The sequence below is a fragment of the Salvelinus alpinus genome, chromosome 8 (genome assembly GCF_045679555.1).
Source record: "Salvelinus alpinus chromosome 8, SLU_Salpinus.1, whole genome shotgun sequence".
NCBI lineage: Eukaryota > Metazoa > Chordata > Actinopteri > Salmoniformes > Salmonidae > Salvelinus > Salvelinus alpinus.
In genome coordinates, this window is record NC_092093.1 from 81,884,097 (window position 1) to 81,902,672 (window position 18,576).

General features: G+C 41.8%; 1 protein-coding gene across 4 annotated transcripts in view; it reads right to left on the reverse strand.

Annotated features, from left to right (window-relative positions):
* Positions 1-18,576, reverse strand: part of drosha (drosha ribonuclease III) — a 128,372-nt gene that overhangs the window by 3,249 nt on the left and 106,547 nt on the right. For all 4 annotated transcript variants that reach the window (XM_071415214.1, XM_071415211.1, XM_071415213.1 and 1 more), the window contains 2 exons: positions 16,401-16,493; positions 15,048-15,094 (listed from right to left, as the gene is read on the reverse strand). In XM_071415214.1, the coding sequence (XP_071271315.1) occupies positions 15,048-15,094; positions 16,401-16,493 (140 nt within the window). The remainder of the gene's footprint in view (positions 1-15,047; positions 15,095-16,400; positions 16,494-18,576) is intronic.

Sequence of the window (18,576 nt, forward strand, 5' to 3'; positions counted from 1 at the left end):
CACAAGAATGGAATGGTCTACCGTATCAAAAGCCTTGGCCAAGTCAATAAAAATAGCAGCACAACATTGCTTAGGATCAAGGGCAATGGTGACATCATTGAGGACCTGTAAGGTTGCAGTGACACACCCATAACCTGAGCGGAAACCAGATTGCATACCAGAGAGAATACTATAGACATCAAGAAAGCCAGTCAGTTGATTATTGACAAGTTTTTCCAACACTTTTGATAAACAGGGCAAAATAGAAATAGGACTATAACAGTTAGGATCAGCTTGATCTCCCCCTTTATTTAAAGGGCACACCGTGGCAGCCTTCCAAGCAATGGGAACCTCCCCAGAGAGGAGAGACGGGTTAAAATGGTCAGAGACAGGCTTGGCGATGATAGGGGCAACAACCTTAAAGAAGAAAGGGTCTATACCATCTGACCCAGATGTTTTTTTGGGGTCAAGTTTAAGGAGCTCCTTTAACCCCTTGGACTCAGTGACCGCCTGCAGGGAGAAACTTTGTAGCGGGGCAGGGGAAAAAGAGGGAGGAGCATCAGGGCTAGTTGCATTAGAAGGGTTGGGAGATGAGGAAATGTTGGACGGGCAAGGTGGCAGGGCTGAGTCAAATAGGAATCGTGACTTAATGAAGTGGTGATTAAAGAGCTCAGCTATGTGCTTCTTGTCAGTAACAACCACATCATCAACATTAAAGGGACATGGGCAGCTGTGAGGAGGAGGGTTTATTCTCAAGGTCTTTAACCGTTTTCTAGAACTTCTTGGGGTTAGACCCATAGAGAGAGGACGGCTCTTTAAAGTAACTCACTTTTGCACTTATTTCTCATTTGCCTGAACGAGAACTAGTCAGCCTGAGTATGCGTGTGCCGAGGTCTTTCGCCAAATGCATTTGAGGTTGAGTAACTCTGCAAGATCACGGTCGAACCAGGGGCTGAGCCGGTTTTTAATTTAAATGTTATTTATGGGAGCGTGTTCGTTAACAATACCACTGAAAATATCTAAAAAGAAGGTCCAAGTGTCTTCAACAGAGGGTATCAAGCTTATTCTAAACCAAATTACAGAGGCGAGGTAATGAAAGAAGGCTTGCTCATTTAATTTTCTTTGCAAGCGTCTATGATAAATCAGGACAGGTCGTTTCACTGAGCAGCCATTACGAACACAGGCTGTAAAACAGTGATCACCGAGGTCATTACAGAAAACACCAGACTGATCCCAATCAGGATTATTTGTGAGGATAACGTCGAGGAGAGTAGCCTTTTCTGGGTGTTTGGAGTTATACCTTGGGGATTGATAATAATCTGAGAAAGAATTAGGAAGTCCCATTGCTTTAGGACTTGGTCAGGTGGTTTAAGCGTGTCCCTGTTTAGGTCACCTCGGAGGACACATTCAGAATTAGTGTATGTAAAGGGCCAGGAGAGAGCTTATGGCAGGGGGGGACAGGCCGGTGCTGATGGAGGACGATAACACCCAGAAACAGTCAACAAAGAGCCATTAGAAATGTTAATGGTTAAAACCAGCAAATCAAATTGTTTGGGGACAGACTTGGTGGAGACAACCGAGCTCTGAAGGTGATCCTTGGTAAAGATTGCCACTCCCCCACCTTTGGAAGATTTGTCTTGTCGAAAAAGGTTATAACCAGAAAGGTTAACATCAGTATTCAAAACACACTTCCTTAACCACGTCTCAGTAATGAACAACACATCTGGCTTGGAGCTGTGAACCCACTTTCAATTGTCCCATTTTAGGTAATAAGCTTCGAGTGTTAACGTGCAGAAAACCCAGGCTTTTACGAGAGCAGAAATCAGTGAAGCAGATATCAGAGCACAAGTCAGAATTGGGGCTAGCAACATGATGGGCCAGGGTGTAACCAAAAGAGAGTCAGAGTCCCGAGTGTGGGAACAAACATAGTCTGTCCCACGGGTGGGTGGGTGGGTGGGTACACACACACACACACACACACACACACACTTGAAGTCAAACATTTACATACACTTAGGTTGGAGTCATTAAAACTTGTTTTTCAACCCCTCCACAAATTTCTTAACAAATTACAGTTTTGGCAAGTCAGTTAGGACATCTACTTTGTGCATGACACAAGTAATTTTACCAACAATTGTTTATGGACAGATTATTTAACTTATAATTCACTGTATCACAATTCCAGTGGGTCAGAAGTTTACATACACTAAGTTGACTGTGCCTTTAAACAAATTGGAAAATTCCAGAAAATGATGTCATGGCTTTAGTAGCTTCTGATGGGTTAATTGACATCATTTGAGTCAATTGGAGGTGTACCTGTGGATGCATTTCAAGGCCTAACTTCAAACTCAGTGTCTCTTTGCTTGACATCAATCATCCTTGGGAGCAATTTCCAAACACCTGAAGGTAGCACATTCATCTGTACAAACAATAGTACGCAAGTATAAACACCATGGGACCACGCAGCCGTCATACCGCTCAGGAAGGAGATGCATTCTATCTCCTAGAGATGAACGTACTTTGGTGTGAAAAGTGCAAATCAACCACAGAACAACAGCAAAAGACCTTGTGTAGATGCTGGAGGAAACAGGTACAAAATGATATCCAAAATTACAAAACTATATCCAGAGTAAAACGAGTCCCATATCGACACAACCTGAAAGGCTGCTCAGCAAGGAAGAAGCCACTGTTCCAAAACCGCCATAAAAAAGCCAGACTACGGTTTGCAACTGCACATAGGGACAAAGTACTTTTTGGAATCGTACTTTTTGGAAAAATGTCCTCTGGTCTGATGAAACAAAAATAGAACTGTTTGGCCATGATGACCATCGTTATGTTTGGAAATAAAAGGGGGACGCTTGCAAGATGAAGAACACCATCCCACGGGGGTGGCAGCATCATGTTGTGGGGGTGCTTTGTTGCAGGAGGGACTGGTGCACTTCACAAAATAGATGGCATCATGAGGCAGGAAAATTATGTGGATATATTGAAGCAACATCTCAAGACATCAGTCAGGAAGTTAAAGTTTGGTCGCAAATGGGTCTTTCAAATGGAGAATGACCCCAAGCATACTTCCAAAGTTGTGGCAAAATGGCTTAAGGACAACAAAGTCAAGGTATTGGAGTGGCCATCACAAAGCCCTTGTGGGCAGAACTGAAAAAGCGTGTGCGGGCAAGGAGGCCAACAAACCTGACTCAGTCACACCAGCTCTGTCAGGAGGAATGGGCCAAAATTCACCCAACTTATTGTGGGAAGCTTGTGGAAGGCTACCCGAATCGTTTGACCCAAGTTAAACAATTTAAAGGCAATGCTACCAAATGGTAATTGAGTGTATGTAAACTTAAAATGAAGTGGTGATCCTAACTGACCTAAAACAGGGAATTTTTACTAGGATTAAATGTCAGGACTGAGTTTAAATGTATTTGGCTACGGTGTATGTAAACTTCCGACTTCAACTGTACATACGGCAACAGTCTCTAAGGTGCAGGGTAGAGTACCGGGTGGTAGCCGGCTAGAACAGTGACTAAGGCAGCGGTTCCCAAACTTTTTTGGCCCATGCCCCTATTCTGTTAACTGAAAATTCTCACATCCCCACCCATGTGAAAACATTTGCTGTTAATTACAGAATTTAACTTTTTTATTTTTGGCTATGGCAGTCAATAAAATAAAAAAATCCAACATTATTTCTGATTGTCTTAACTCACCATCAAATACTTTTAATGTGGGGCAGTCAATTGCAAATGAGTCTGACATGTCTCTTATCTCACCACCACTAATGAGATAGGTGTGCTAGATGCATGTCGCGTCAGAGCTTCTCAAAGTCAGTGGGCCTGGTCGACAGCGCCCCCCCCCCCTCATATTTGTCGTCACATCCAACCTGGATCGATATCTGGTTTTAATGCAGACCAGAGCACTGAATCCAGCTTCACAAATATCAGCTGGCCAAGGGTAGCCTGCCATAAGTTTTATGGTGCTTTTAAGACACCTGGGAACTTGGAAATATATGAGGTAAAATCATGATGTTAGTGATCTTTAGGTTGGAAAGTCAGAGGCAGAGCACTAGAAAGAGGCCCGACGTGGAATTCCTAGTTTGATTCTCGCCGAGTTCCCAGTTGTCTTGAACGCACTGAAGACGGAAGTCCGAGATTTTCCGAGTTCAGAGTTCCGATTTGTTTTGAACTCGGCATCAATGCTCAGAGGGAGACGGCAGGGTATTCTTCCCTTCCGAGTCCTTTTGGCCTGCCCGCCATCCCGTGATAGATGGCGCCCCATCTGAGCAAAAGCCCACCGTTCAATCCCATATGGAATCTGTTTTTCGTCCAATCTAGCCAGGCAGCACACTGAACTTCCCATATGCCGTTTCATGCTCAGAAATCGTGAGACAGAACAATGTATTTGTGAACAGCATCCCCCGACATGTATAGCGAACAAAAGTCAATGAATGGGCATCTTGGCCCTCACGGTTAATGTCCATTTGGAGGGCATAAGCTAGAGTCGTTCAGTCAGAGTTTCCTCTTGACTGCTGGCAATAGCATAAATTATGTGTTTAACATTGTTATCCGATGTGAGTTTCTGTGCCTCCCCACATTGTTTCCACAACATCAATTGCCTTCGGTAATATCAAAGTCTCTGCAGTAGTGTTTGGTTTCATAGCGTAGCAGGCCTAGCCATTCACCGTGGGAATGATTCAAGTGCACCGGTCAAGTACAGCCTTTCCCATAATCTAAGGGCCTTTTAGATTTGAATAATTTTCATTTAGATTTTTAAGGTTAACCACATTAATGATTTTGAGATAAAGAAAATATTATAGTACATCTTTTTTTTTGTATATATGTATAATAGATTTATGTTATACGGGAAATTCTGCCACGACCTCATTAGCATATCACCCCTAGTTTGGGAACCGCTGAACTAAGGTTAGCGGTGACTGTTTAACCGTCTGATGGCCTGTAGATAGAAGCTGTTTCTCAGTCTCTCGGTCCCAGCCTTGATGCGCCTGTGCTGTCTACGTCTTCTAGATGGTAGCGGGGTGAACAGGCCGTGGCTCGGGTTGCTGAGGTCCTTAATGATCTTCTTGGTTCTCCCTGTGACACCGGGTGTTGAAGATGTCCTGGAGGGCAGGCAGTGTGCCGAGGGTAATGCGTCGGGCTGACCACACGACTCTTGAGAGCACTGCGGTGACACAGCCTGACAGAATGCTCTCAATGGTGTATCTGTAGAGGTTTGTGAGGGTCTTAGGGGCCATGTCAAATTTCTTTAGCCTCCCGAGGTTGAAAAGGCGCTGTTGACACCTTAACCAATGGATGAACCATTTCAGGTTATCAGTGATGTGCACACCGAGGAACTTGAAGCTTTTGACCCTCTCCACCTCGGCCCCATCGACGTGGATGGGGGAATTCTCGCTCCAGCACTAAGCTTCGGCTTTAGTACGAGCAGACTGAATACATATCACCTATAGGCCAACCACAACATCTGTTAGCTACCCAACACGAACACTGGATCTATCTTTGTCTAGACCCTACCTCCCTGTCTTGCCAAGGGGAGCAAATAAATAAACACACACAGAAGCAGTACATTCAGATCCTTCATCCACCCATCCACCCTTCATACTGTATTGTACTTGTTATGCATTCACAGAAGCCTTTACCAAGAGATTAAGGGTTTAGTGACAGCTGAGAAGAGAGAATCTAGTCCCCTCCCTGCTCGCTACCAGCCAAAGCCTACTTAGTAATGCACTATATGTGGAATAGGAAGCCATCTGGGACACATCCAGAGACTATTTCCTGTCGTATTCAGGAGAAGAAACAGCATTGTTTAGGAAACATGCAGCTGCAGGGGGGACAGAGTATGAAATGAAGTGGTGGTGATAAAGAAAAGAGATTGAAAGACCACGAGAGAGAGAAAAAGAGCAAGAGTAAGAGCATAAAGGAGAGAGGAATAGATTGAGAGCATGAGAGAGAGAGAAAGCATGAGAGAGAGAGAGCATGAGAGAGAGAGAGAGAGAGAGAGCGAGAGAGAGAGCGCATGAGAGAGAGAGAGATGGGAAGAGGGTGAGAAATGGAGACAGAGAAAGCGTGTGATATCAGATGAGTGAAAGAGATAAAGAGAGAACAAAACTATCTCCGGCTGCTCCAAAAAAAGGATGAGCGTTGTGTTGATGAATGGTTAACTCGTCTCCCTATGTATATTTCATGTTCTCCGACCTTTCAGGGCCGAGGTGTGTGAGGCTCTCTCTCTCAACTCTCCTTTCCCCTCTTCCTCCTACCTAACAGTCTCAGCCTTAGCTCTGTTTGCGCCCCCTCCTCTAGTTCAGGCCTTGGTTAACATTTAATTCTGCCTCGACAGATACAGGCAGGAGATTGTCAAAATGAGAGGCCATCAATTAATAAAATGAGAATCCCTGGAGCCAGCAGCGGATCTCTACAGCGTAACGAACACCAAATATTGGGCCCATTTCTCTTTAATGAGCTGTCTGAGCGAGCGCTGAGCACAGCTCTGTCTCTCTTACCTCTTTACTTCTCTTCTGCTGCGTTTAAGCTGCCTGTCAGGGGGGAAATGGGGGGGGGGGGCTGGGCGGTCGTACGGTTTGAACAAAAACTTAATTTCACTCTAAAGCGGCTCGATACCAAAGAAGGCCTTGAAATGTCTTGGGTCAATAAGTATTCAACCCCTTTGTTATGGCAAGCCTTAATAAGTACATTTTCTTAAGTCACATAATAGGATTCGCTTTGTGTGCAATAATAGTGTTTAACAATTTTTTTATGACTATGTACTCCACAAATACAATTAACTGTATGGTCCTTTAGTTTCAAACACAGATTCAACCATAAAGACCATGGAGGTTTTCCAATGCCTTGCAAAGAAGGGCACCTGCATATCCCTTTGAGCATGGTGAAGTTATTAATTACACTTCGAATGGTGTATCAATACACCCGGTCACTACAAAGATACAGGAGTACTTCCTAACTCAGTTGCCATAGAGGAAGGAAACTGCTTAGGGATTTCACCATGAGGCCAAAGGTGACTTTAAAACAGTTAAGAGTTGGATGGATCAACAACATTGTAGTTACTCCACAATACTAAACTTATTGACAGAGTGAAAAGAAGGAAGCCTGTACAGAATACAAATATTCAAAAACATGCATCCTGACTAAAATAATACTGGAAAAAATGTGGCAAAGCAATACAAAGTGTTATGTTTGTGGAAAATACAATACAACACAGTACTGAGTACCACTCTCCATATTTTGTATGCTTGTATGCTTGTAATCGTTGAGAACTGGGGAGTTTTTCAAGGATAAAAAAATAAACTGAATGGAGCTTAGCACAGGCAAAATCCTAGAGGAAAACCTGGTTCAGTCTGCTTTCCACCAGACACTGGGCGATGAATTCCTGTTTCAGCAGGACAATAACCTAAAACACAAGGCCAAATCTACACTGGAGTTGCTTACCAAGAAGACAGTGAATGTTCCTGGAGTGGCAGAGCTACAGTTCTGATTAAAATCTACGGTAACTCCTGAAAAAGGACATCTAACAACGATTAACAAAATATTTGACAGAGCTTGAAGAATTTTGAAAAAAATAATGGGCAAATATTGCACAATCCTGGTGTGGAATGCTCTTAGAGACTTACCCAGAAAGACTCACATCTATAATTACTGCTATAAGGTGCTTCTACTAAGTATTGACTCAGGGGTGTGAATTCTTATGTAAATGAGATATTTCTACATATAATTTTCAATACATTTGCATACATTTCCCCCTCAAAAAATGTACTTTGTCATTAGTGTGTAGATGGGTGAGAAAATACATTGAATCAATTTTGAATTCAGGCTATAACAATGTGGAATAAATCAAGGGGTATGAACACTTTCTGAAGGCACTGTAGATTTGTACAATATCGTTTAGAACGATATTTTGATAAATTGCGAAATAAACGAATTTTTTTACAAATTGGACTACTTTTACTATCAGTTTTGTCGAGCATTAAACCAACAAAACAAAGAATGCCAATTTAAAATCACGTAGAATTCATTTGTTGCACTTCTATTGTCATGCACTTCTTTTAAAAACATACTTAAAACTTTCATTATTCAGAAACATACCGTCACAAATAAGAAACTTATTGTAACGTGACATTTTGTCCAAATCGCCCAGCCCTCCCGGCCACTATCAGGAAATAACACTGATCCAACGTCTTCACACCTTTCCAATGTTACAGTTTTATCAGCTGCTGTACAATATGATACAAAACACAAGAAAAACTGGATTTTGACTGCACTGGGCCATTAAACACATTCCATGTCTCAGTCGTACTGTAGTGAGAGCCTCGCTGTCTCTCTCAGCAAGTAGCTAGCTTTATTGGGAAAGGGGGGAAAAAACTGTCCAACGCAGCCCTAACCAAAATGGCACCCTACTAATTCCCTAGTGTCTTCAGAAAGTATGTTGGCTTTCCCCCCATTTTGTTGTTACAAAAAGTGGGATTAAAATGGATTTAATTGTCATTTGTTAAGAATCTACACAAAATACTTTAAAAGTCAAAGTGGAAGAAAAAATATCTTGATTAGATAAGTACTCAACCCCGTGAGTCAATACGTTACAATCACCGTTGGCAGCAATTACAGTTGTGAGTCTCTATGAGCTTTGCACACCTGGATTGTACAGCACTGGCACATTATTCTTTAAAACATTCTTTAAGCTCTGTCAATTCGGTTATTGATCATTGCTAGACAGCCATTTTCAAGTCTTGCCATAGATTATCAAGCCAATTCAAGTCAAAACTGTAACTAGGCCACTCAGGAACATTCAATGTCGTCTTGGTAAGTAACTCCAGTGTATATTTGGCAATGTGTTTTAGGATATTGTCCTGCTGAAATGTGACTGTGTCTCCCAGTGTCTGATGGAAAGCAGACCAGGTTTTTGCTCTCGGATTTTGCTTAGCTCTATTCCGTTAATTTTTTAAATAAAATAACTCCCTAGTAATTGCAGATGACAAGCATACCTATAACATGATGTAGCCACCAAGCTTGAAAATGATGAGTGGTACTACTCAGTCATGTGTTGTATTTGCCCCAAACATAACGTTTTGCATTCAAAACATAACGTTCATTTCTTTTCCACATTTTTGTAGTTTTACTTTAGAGCCGTATTGCAAGCAGGTGCATGTTTTGGAATATTTTGTTTCAGTACATGCTTCCTTCTTTTCACTCTGTCAATTAGGTTAGTACTGTGGAGTAAGTAAACGTTGTTGATCCATCCCCACTTCTCCTATCACAGCCATTCAATTCTGAAACTGTTTTAAAGTCACCACTGGCCTCATGGTGAAATCCTTGAGCGGTTTCCTTCCTCATCTTTGTAGTGACTGGGTTTATTGATACATCATCGAAAGTGTAATTAATAACATCACCATGCTCAAGGGGATATTTCATGACTGCTTTTTAATTTTACCCATCCACCAATAGGTGCCCTTCTTTGCAAGGCATAGGAAAACCTCCCTGGTCTTAGTGGTTGAATCTGTGTTTGAAATTCACTGCTCGACTGAGGGACCTTACAGACAATTGTGTGAGGTACTGAGACGAGGTAATCATTAAAAAATCATTTAAAACCCCATTATTGCACACAGAGTGAGTCCATGCAACTTTATGGGCTCCCGAGTGGCACAGCAGTCTAAGGCACCACATCTCAGTGCTAGAGGCGTCACTAGAGACACCCTGGTTCGAATCCAGGCTGTATCATGTATTTTGGGCGGCAGGTAGCCTAGTGGTTAGAGCGTTGGACGAGTAACCGAAAGGTTGCTAGATCGAATCCCTAAGCTTACAAGGTAAAACAATGTCGTTTTGCCCCTGAACAAGGCAGTTAACCCAATGTTCCTAGGCCGTCATTGTAAATAAGAATGTGTTCTTAACTGACTTGCCTAGTTAAATAAAGGTTAAATAAAAAAATCGGCCATAATTGGGAGTCCCATTGGGCAGCGCACAATTGGCCCAGCGTCGTCTGGGTTTGGCCGGTGTAGGCCGTCATTGTAAATAAGAATAAGTTAACTGACTTGCATAGTTAAATAAAGGTTAAATGTAAAAAATAAAATGTGACTTGTTAAACACATTTTTACTCCTGAACTTATTTAGGCTTGCCATAACAAAGGGGCTGAATACTTATTGACTCAAGACATTTTACACATTTTAATTAATGTGTAAAAAGAAATACAAAACATAATTCCACTTTGACATTATGGGATATTGTGTGTAGGCTAGTATCAAAACATCTCAATTTAATCCATTTTAAATTAAGGCTGTGGCAACAAAATGCGGAAAAAGTCAAAGGGTGTGAATACTTTCTGAAGGCAATGAATGGCATAGGGTATCATTTGGGATGCAGACCTGGACAGTTTGTAATGTCTGATGGAGGGAGAGGAAGAGGCTTTGCAGGGAGATGATTTTAAATGAACTGACCTTTTCAGGAGGTATCGCTAAACTAGTCACATGAAACGGCAATTTATGAGGAGGGAAATGTTCATTTACTAGTAATGAGCATCTATCAATCACTATGACAGGGGCATTACACAGGGGAGAGAGAATGGAGAGAATTAAGAATTGGAGGAGAGGGGGGATTGAGAGAGGGAGAGAGAGCATCTCTTCTCTACGCCTCCAGATAAGGAGGGAAGGGGGGGTTGTAAAAAAAAAAAAACACACTAAGACACTAATGTTTCATAAAAGCGAGGGTTTGAATGCCCAAACAGTATCAATCACAGGCCGCTAGGGGACTCATTTGCAGGCCGAAACCAAATCAAATCTTTGACCTTAGTGACCTTCGCAACTTCGCCTACTTCCTCCGTAATCCAGCAAGGCTGGCTTCTCCCAGCTACCCGCTAATTAGGTCAGGTGAAGAGGAACAAATTGTACTGTTGATTAATGTGTTACTGGTCCACACACACCTAACTCTCAATGTATTCAAACTAATGCATTACACATGCACATAGATATGCAGAGTTTCGGAGGAGGTGATTGGTGTATGGGGATGATGATGACGGGGATTTTTTTTCATATCAGGTTCTGAGAGCCTATAATTGTGTTTTACCTGGCAGTGAATGAGGCAACGCAAATGAGCCCCCCCCCCCCCCCTCACTTTTGATCTGAAATCACCATCACCCACTAATTAATGTATCATTTTTGCAGATTGAAAGTGTTAGAGCTAGAATTGTATCAATATTTATCTTTAAAAAATTGCTATGACATAGCCAAAGAATATAAAGTACAACTTTGAATTTCACCCCCGCATCATAATTGAATGGTTTAGACCAGCGGTCAACAAGATCACATCCTTAGTCAAAAAGCAAGCCAAGATCTACAGCTCAGATTTTTTTTAAACATGATATACATATTTTTTTACATTAACCTAATCAAAACAGTTCTGTAGGAATGAGGTTTGTGCAGTAGGCCTAATTCATTATCACAGCATGTTGGCTTTATGCCTGGCCAGCAAATATTGCTCCTCAGACAATATTATATTTCAAAACTCGAGCGTTGATAACAAAATAGCTCAGTTGGTGTAGCACTTGCGAGGCATAGCTGAGCATAAATAGAAATCATTTGCAAATTATTATTTTTATTATTTTACTGGACTGCATCTGGTGGTCATGACGCTTTCAAGACAACCGTTTACTAAAAAAACTAACAAAAAAAACAAGGTCAAATCATGATGTCAGTGATCTTCAGGTCGGAAAGTCAGAGCTCTATCTAGAAAGATGCCTGAACTTCTGACTTGGAGTTCCGATTTGGATGCCCGTTCCCCAAAAAATTCCCAATTGTATTGAAGTTGTCTTGAACGCACTGAAGTCGGAAGTCAGAGATTTCCGAGTTCCCAGTTATGAAAAAACGTCTCAGAGGAGGGAGGGAGAAAGAGGCAGAGGGTCCGCCTCTCACGGTCCCTGCTCTCTCCTTCCTTTCCTCCGGTGAGACTGACCAGAGAGAGGGAACACAGTCTTCCACCTGATGGCGAAACTCAAGTCGCACCGCATCTGCTTCATGCACAAATTCATGTTGTTCCTATGACCAGAGAAAGTGAAATATTCTTCGATATTAAAATAGACAACGCTTCTCCTGCGTCGACCATGCAGTGAGGGTAGCAAAAGTGATTGAAAATATATTTCTGTCTAAAAATGACCACATACAGTGCCTTTGGAAATTATTCAGACCCCTTGCCTTTTCCACATCTTGATAGGTTACAGCTTTTTTCTAAAATTGATTAAATTGTTTTATTTTCTCAATCTACACACAATATCCAATAATGACAAAGCAAAAACTAGTTTAGAAATGTTAGCTAATTAATATATATATTTTTTAATTAAATATTATATTTACATAAGTATTCAGACCTTTTAATCAGTACTTTGTTGAAGCACCTTTGGCAGCGATTACAGCCTCGAGTCTTCTTGGGTACGACGCCACAAGCTTGGCACCTCTCTATTTTTGGGGAGTTTCTCCAATTCTTCTCTGCAGATCCTCTCAAACTCTGTCAGGTTGGATGGGGAGTGTCGCTGCACAGCTTTTATCAGGACTCTCCAGAGATGATCGATCGGGTTCAAGTCCGGGCTCTGGCTGGGCCACTCAAGGACATTCAGAGACTTGTCCCAAAACCACTCCTGCGTTGTCTTGGCTGTGTGCTTAGGGTCGTTGTCCTGTTGGAAGTTGAACCTTCACCCCAGTCTGAGGTTGAGCGCTCTGGAGCAGGTTTTCATAAAGGATCTCTGTACTTTGCTCCATTCATCTTTCCCTCTATCCTGACTAGTATCCCAGTCCCGGTCGCTGAAAAACATCCCCACAGCATGATGCTGCAACCACCATGCTTCAATGTAGGGATGGTGCCAGATTTCCTCCACACGTGATGCTTGGCATTCAGGCCAAAGAGTTCAATCTGGGTTTCATCAGACCAGAAAATCTTGTTTCTCATGGTCTGAGAGTCTTTAGGTGCCTTTTAGCAAACTTAAAGCGGGCTGTCATGTGCCTTTTACTAAGGAGTGGCTTCTGGCCACTATCATAAAGGCCCTATTGGTGGATTGCTGGAGAGATGGTTGTCCTTCTGGAAGGTTCTCCCATCTCCACAAAGGGACTAGAGCTCTGTCAGAGTGACCTTTGGGTTCTTGGTCACCTCCCTGCCAAGGCCCATCTCCCCCGATTTCTCAGTTTGGCCGGGCAGCCAGACTGAGAAATCGAAGAGTCTTGGTGGCTCCAATTTCTTGGTGGTTCCATTCTTCCATTTAAGAATGATGGAGGCCACCGTGTTCTTGGGGACCTTTAATACTGCAGAAATTTTTTGGTACCATTCCCCAGATCTGTCCCGCGACATTATCCTGTCTCGGCGCTCTACGGACAATTCCTTCGACCTCATGGCTTGGTTTTTGCTCGGACATGCACTTCTCAACTGTGGGACCTTATATAGACAGGTGTGTGCCTTTCCAAATCATGTCCAATCAATTGAATTTACCACAGGTGGATTGCAATCAAGTTGTAGAAACATCTCAAGGATGATCAATGGAAACATGTGCACCTGCGCTCAATTTCGTGTCTCATAGGAAAGGGACTGAATACTTACGTAAATAAGGTATGCAGAAGACATTTCAGTTGAAGGCATTCAGTTGTACAACTGACTAGGTATCTCCCTTTCCCTATTTTTTTTTTCTTTATACATTTGCAAACATTTCTATCAACCTGTTTTCGCTTTGTTATTATGGGGTATTGTGTAGATTGATGAGGATGTTTCATTTATTTAATCCATTTTAGAATAAGGCTGTTACAAAATAAAATGTAGTAGTCAAGGGGTCTGAAACAAATTGTTTCAAGCAAAACTACCAGAACTATTTGTGATGGTAAACGTGAACAATCTAAATAAAATCTAATGTAAGCCCCGATCCAGTAAAACACAATTGTAAACAGCACATTTGATAAAAATTACCTCGCAAATTACATTTGTTATCACGCAAAGAATAAAGTCAAATATTGCGCAAGTCATTTTACAATCTTTTGAAAGCTGAAAATCACACGCAGACTGTCAGATTGGTGAATGCCAGATCAGTAATAGGCCTACCTCTCCTTTGTCAGTGAGCGAAGAAACGCGCAGCGCGCAATTTGTCTAGGCTACTGATATTGCCTGGGGTTGATCGGCATGCAAAATGACTTGTAGATCAATGACTGTCAACATAATTACATGCTTAGTCCGACACTGAAGGAGAGTTGTCGACTGCATAGTTGTCACAAAAGATTAGGTATTTTCAGAAGATAGAAAGTCATTTGAGTAATTGAGTAAAACATTTTAGTGAACCAGCGATTCGTAACATTTGAATGGATATTCTGACCGAATCATGCTACATTTGGATGGGTTTGGGGTCCCGCAGACCGATGCACTCATATCTTAAACATTTAAACCAGCAACCGATGCATATTGGTGAATTGTTACATAGGGTTCTAAATAGTCTGCTTCCAAAATGGAACCCTATGCCCTAAGATGTGAGTCACAGCACTACACAGCTCAAGAACCCGGGATCATATTAGACAAGTCTCACACACAGACCAAGGCCCATTCTCATTTTGTCCCTTTTGTTTTAAATACACCAAACAGAGACTTCAACAAGGTCCTCCAAGGCTATTAGCATGGCAGAGAGCCCTTAGCTGGTGTTAGCTTAGCATCCTTGGCCCATAATGCAAGCAGGCCAGGCCACATGCTAGCTGTGCTCTGGACTTTCTCTTCAAACAGGCTAATGCTCCGTATCCAGCAGCCAACCGACTGGACAGGGCAGTGACCACCGCTCTCCAAAGCTCTTTGGCAGCCATTTCGTATTTTAAAAGACACCAAAGCAGGGTATATGCTATTTGTGAAAGGCTTAAACACGAGGAGGTGGTTCAAACCTCTTCAAATGACTGGACGGGCCACTACACTTTGGCAGTAATTTTGAAAAATATTTGAAAAGACAAAGCTAATATTGAACAAAAGAACCAAAGCAGGGTACTACATGTATGTGAAGGGCTTAAACATATTACACTTAGTGGTGGTTCCAACTTCTTCTTCAAACTACTCACATTTCTCCAGTGCGTCCATAGCAGCTCCCATCTCCGCCTGTTGGATACTGGATTGAAAAGGAGAAGAAAAAATAAATCAACAAATAAGAAGAAAAAAAAAAAAGAGGGGAAAGACGGACAAGAAAGAAAAGGTATTTAGCATATTCAAAACATCCCTTTCAAATGCTGTAGTCTGAGAGCATGCCAATGACAGAGGATTATATAAAAATGTTTTTCTCCAAAGCCTCCCAGGTAGCTAGCACCATGCATACATCTCACAGAGGTAGCTAAGCCTTTGGGCCAGGCGCTCTCTCAGCATGTACACTGTTTACCGTATTGCTCTCTGTAAATATTATATTATGTGATCATAGGCAAGTGTCAGGGGGGGGGGGTAACGGGGCTTACGTTTAGTAAATATAAAACAGTAAGCTGGGTAGAGATACTATGGAGGGGACAAAGTTATCGCCAGCTTAGAGGCAGAGAGCGCTCTTTCAAGAGGGCCATGAGAGGGATTTTCAATGCAGAGGGGTGAGAGATGTTTGATGGATTTTGTATTATTCTTAAGCTGAGTAGAATGGTTTTATCTCCTCTATGAAAGGGTCTTCCTTCACGCAGCGATTCACATTTTCTTTACCCTACGGTTCTTTATAAAAGCCTCCCCATCATTTCCCCCCATCCCTCTGAAGAGAAACATCACAGGTAGAACCAAACAAAACTCTAGCTAGCCCTGGAGAAAATCTGTCTCAAATGGCACCCTATTCCCTTCATAGTGCATTACATTTGACCAGAAGGGAACAGGGTGCCTATTGTGCCGCAACTTAAGACACACTGTGTGCGGACTCTCTTTTTGTCACAGAGCATTTCCCCAGCCATCCCAGCTAGCCCTAGCTCTAGTCCAGGGCGTTAGTGAAGGCAGGCTCAGCGTTAGCAAACCGCATTAATGTCCTGGACCAGAGCTAAGCTAGCTCTGGAGAGAGACTCATTGTGTGCGATCTCTCGCTCTCACAGGGCATTTCCCCTCCTCAAAATGATGTTTCTATAATACCATTTATGTCAATTCAATAATGAATCGATTCATTTTCATTCCGCATAAAGTCCCTCCCAATAGAACAGCCACAGAGCTTAATTGCTATAATAAACACCATCAATAAAACATGGCCATTATTTCTAGAGCCCATTAGCCGTGCATTGAGCAGAGCGGTGCACACTGAAGACTGCATCCCGGATGCCACTCTATTCCCTGTGTAGTGCACTACTTTTGACCAAGAACCAAAAAAAGTAGTCAAAAAGTAGTCAAAAAGTAGTGCACTATATAGGGACTAAGGTGGCATTTGGGACACATCCTAACTCGGCCTAATGGGTGGGTCTACGTACCTTGGGCCCTTGCCACAGCCTATTCTCTCTCCTTTGAAGTACACAGCCACAGTGTAGGTTCGCGCGTGAGACGGCCCCACTGTCTGCAGGGTCCTACAGCAAACGGATTAAAAGGAGAGTGGGATGAGCGACGGAGAGGAAAAAAGGAGCAAGCGAGAAATAATGACAGACGTGAGAAAGCTCAAGGACACTCGATGTTGGTATCGTCCTTCTGGAAAAGAACAAGACAACAAACATTTTCGTTTGGAGCTAATATAATGCATCTCCGGAGAGAGATGAAAGAGAGAGAGAGGAAAATACAGGAGAATACTTTGATTCGTCTGGGCGTGGTTTGACAGTGTACAGAAGCCATCTGAGGGACAGTTAAACAATAAAAAGGCCACCCATCATCTCTGGATGGTTAAAGTATGTGTGTTCTTCTGCTACAAAGAAAAAAAAGAATGATAATGCTCTCTGACAGTCCCCAGCAGGCTTTGGTGTTACGTAGAAATACATGAGCAACCAGCAAACTCAGGGAGAAAGTCATGGAAAACGATATCACATTCATATCATATGAAACATTTAAAAATACATTTGACATCACCATTTTTAGTTAGATATCAGCAGGGAGAAGGGAGTACAAGTAAACAACACTTGTAGATGTCTAAAATGTTAACATTAGCATAAACCACACACCGACAGCCTAAATTATTAACAAACAATTTACTTATTTCAGGGGTGCTATTAATTTTTAATGCAATGTGGTCACTTACGGCATTTCATCAATAATTCAATCATATTTCTCACTTACAAATGAAGAAGCCTGTGGCATGTTCCGAACAAATACTAACGGTTCTTCAGCCCTGCTGAATACTGAAACAAACCTCGACAGTGAAAACTGTCACTTGGAATTAGAATCTCTCTGAAAGCGGCAGAAACCAGAGAAATGGGGATATGAGGAAGCATTAGTCAGCTGTCACTTCCAAGCAGGTCACACATTCAGTACAGTACAGACAGACATAATATGTATGTTCGTATTGATTTGTATGGTCCTTTAGTAGTGGTTTCCTTGCAGCAATTCAACCATGAAGGACTGACTCACGCAGTCTCTTCTGAACAGTTGATGTTGAGATGTGTCTGTTACTTGAACTCTGTGAAGTATTTGTTTGGGCTTCAATCTGTGGTGCAGTTAATTCTAATGAACTTATCCTCTGCAGCAGAGGTAACTCAGGGTCTTCCTTTCTTGTGGCGGTCCTCATGACAGCCAGTTTCATCATAGCGCTTGGTTTTCGCAACTGCACTTGAAGAAACTTTAAAAGTTCTTGACATTTTCCGGATTCACTGACCTTCACATCTTAATGTAATGATGGACTGCTGTTTTTCTTTGCTAATTTGACCTCTTCTTGCCATAATATGGACATGGTCTTTTACCAAATAGAGGTATCTTCTGTATACCAGCCCTAACTTGTCACAACACAACTGATTAGCTCAAACGCATTTAGGAAAACAAGACATTCCATAAATTAACTTTTAACAAGGAGCACCTGTTAATTGAAATGCATTCCAGGTGACCACGTCATTCCAGCTGTCATCAAGGCAAAGGGTGGCTACTATGAAGAATCTCAAATATAAAAAATATGTTGATTTGTTTAACACTTTCTTACTACATGATTCAATATGTGTTATTTCATAGTTTTGATGTCTTCACTATTATTCTACAATGTAGAAATTAGTAAAAACTCTGGAATGACTAGGTATGTCCAGACTTTTGACTGGTACTGTATATATATATATATATATATATATATATATATATATATATATATATATATATATATATATATATATATATATATATATATATATATATATATATATAAACTCCTTTTTCAGGACCCTGTCTTTCAAAGATAATTCGTAAAAATCTAAATAACTTCACAGATCTTCATTGTAAAGGGTTTAAACACTGTTTCCCATGCTTGTTCAATGAACCATAAACAATTAATGAACATGCACCTGTGGAACGGTTGTTAAGACACTAACAGCTTACAGACGGTAGGCAATTAAGGTCACAGATGAAAACTTAGGACACTAAAGAGGCCTTTATACTGACTCTGAAAAAGAAGAAAAAGAAAGAGGCCCAGGGTCCCTGCTCATCTGCGTGAACGTGCCTTAGGTATGCTGCAAGGAGGCATGA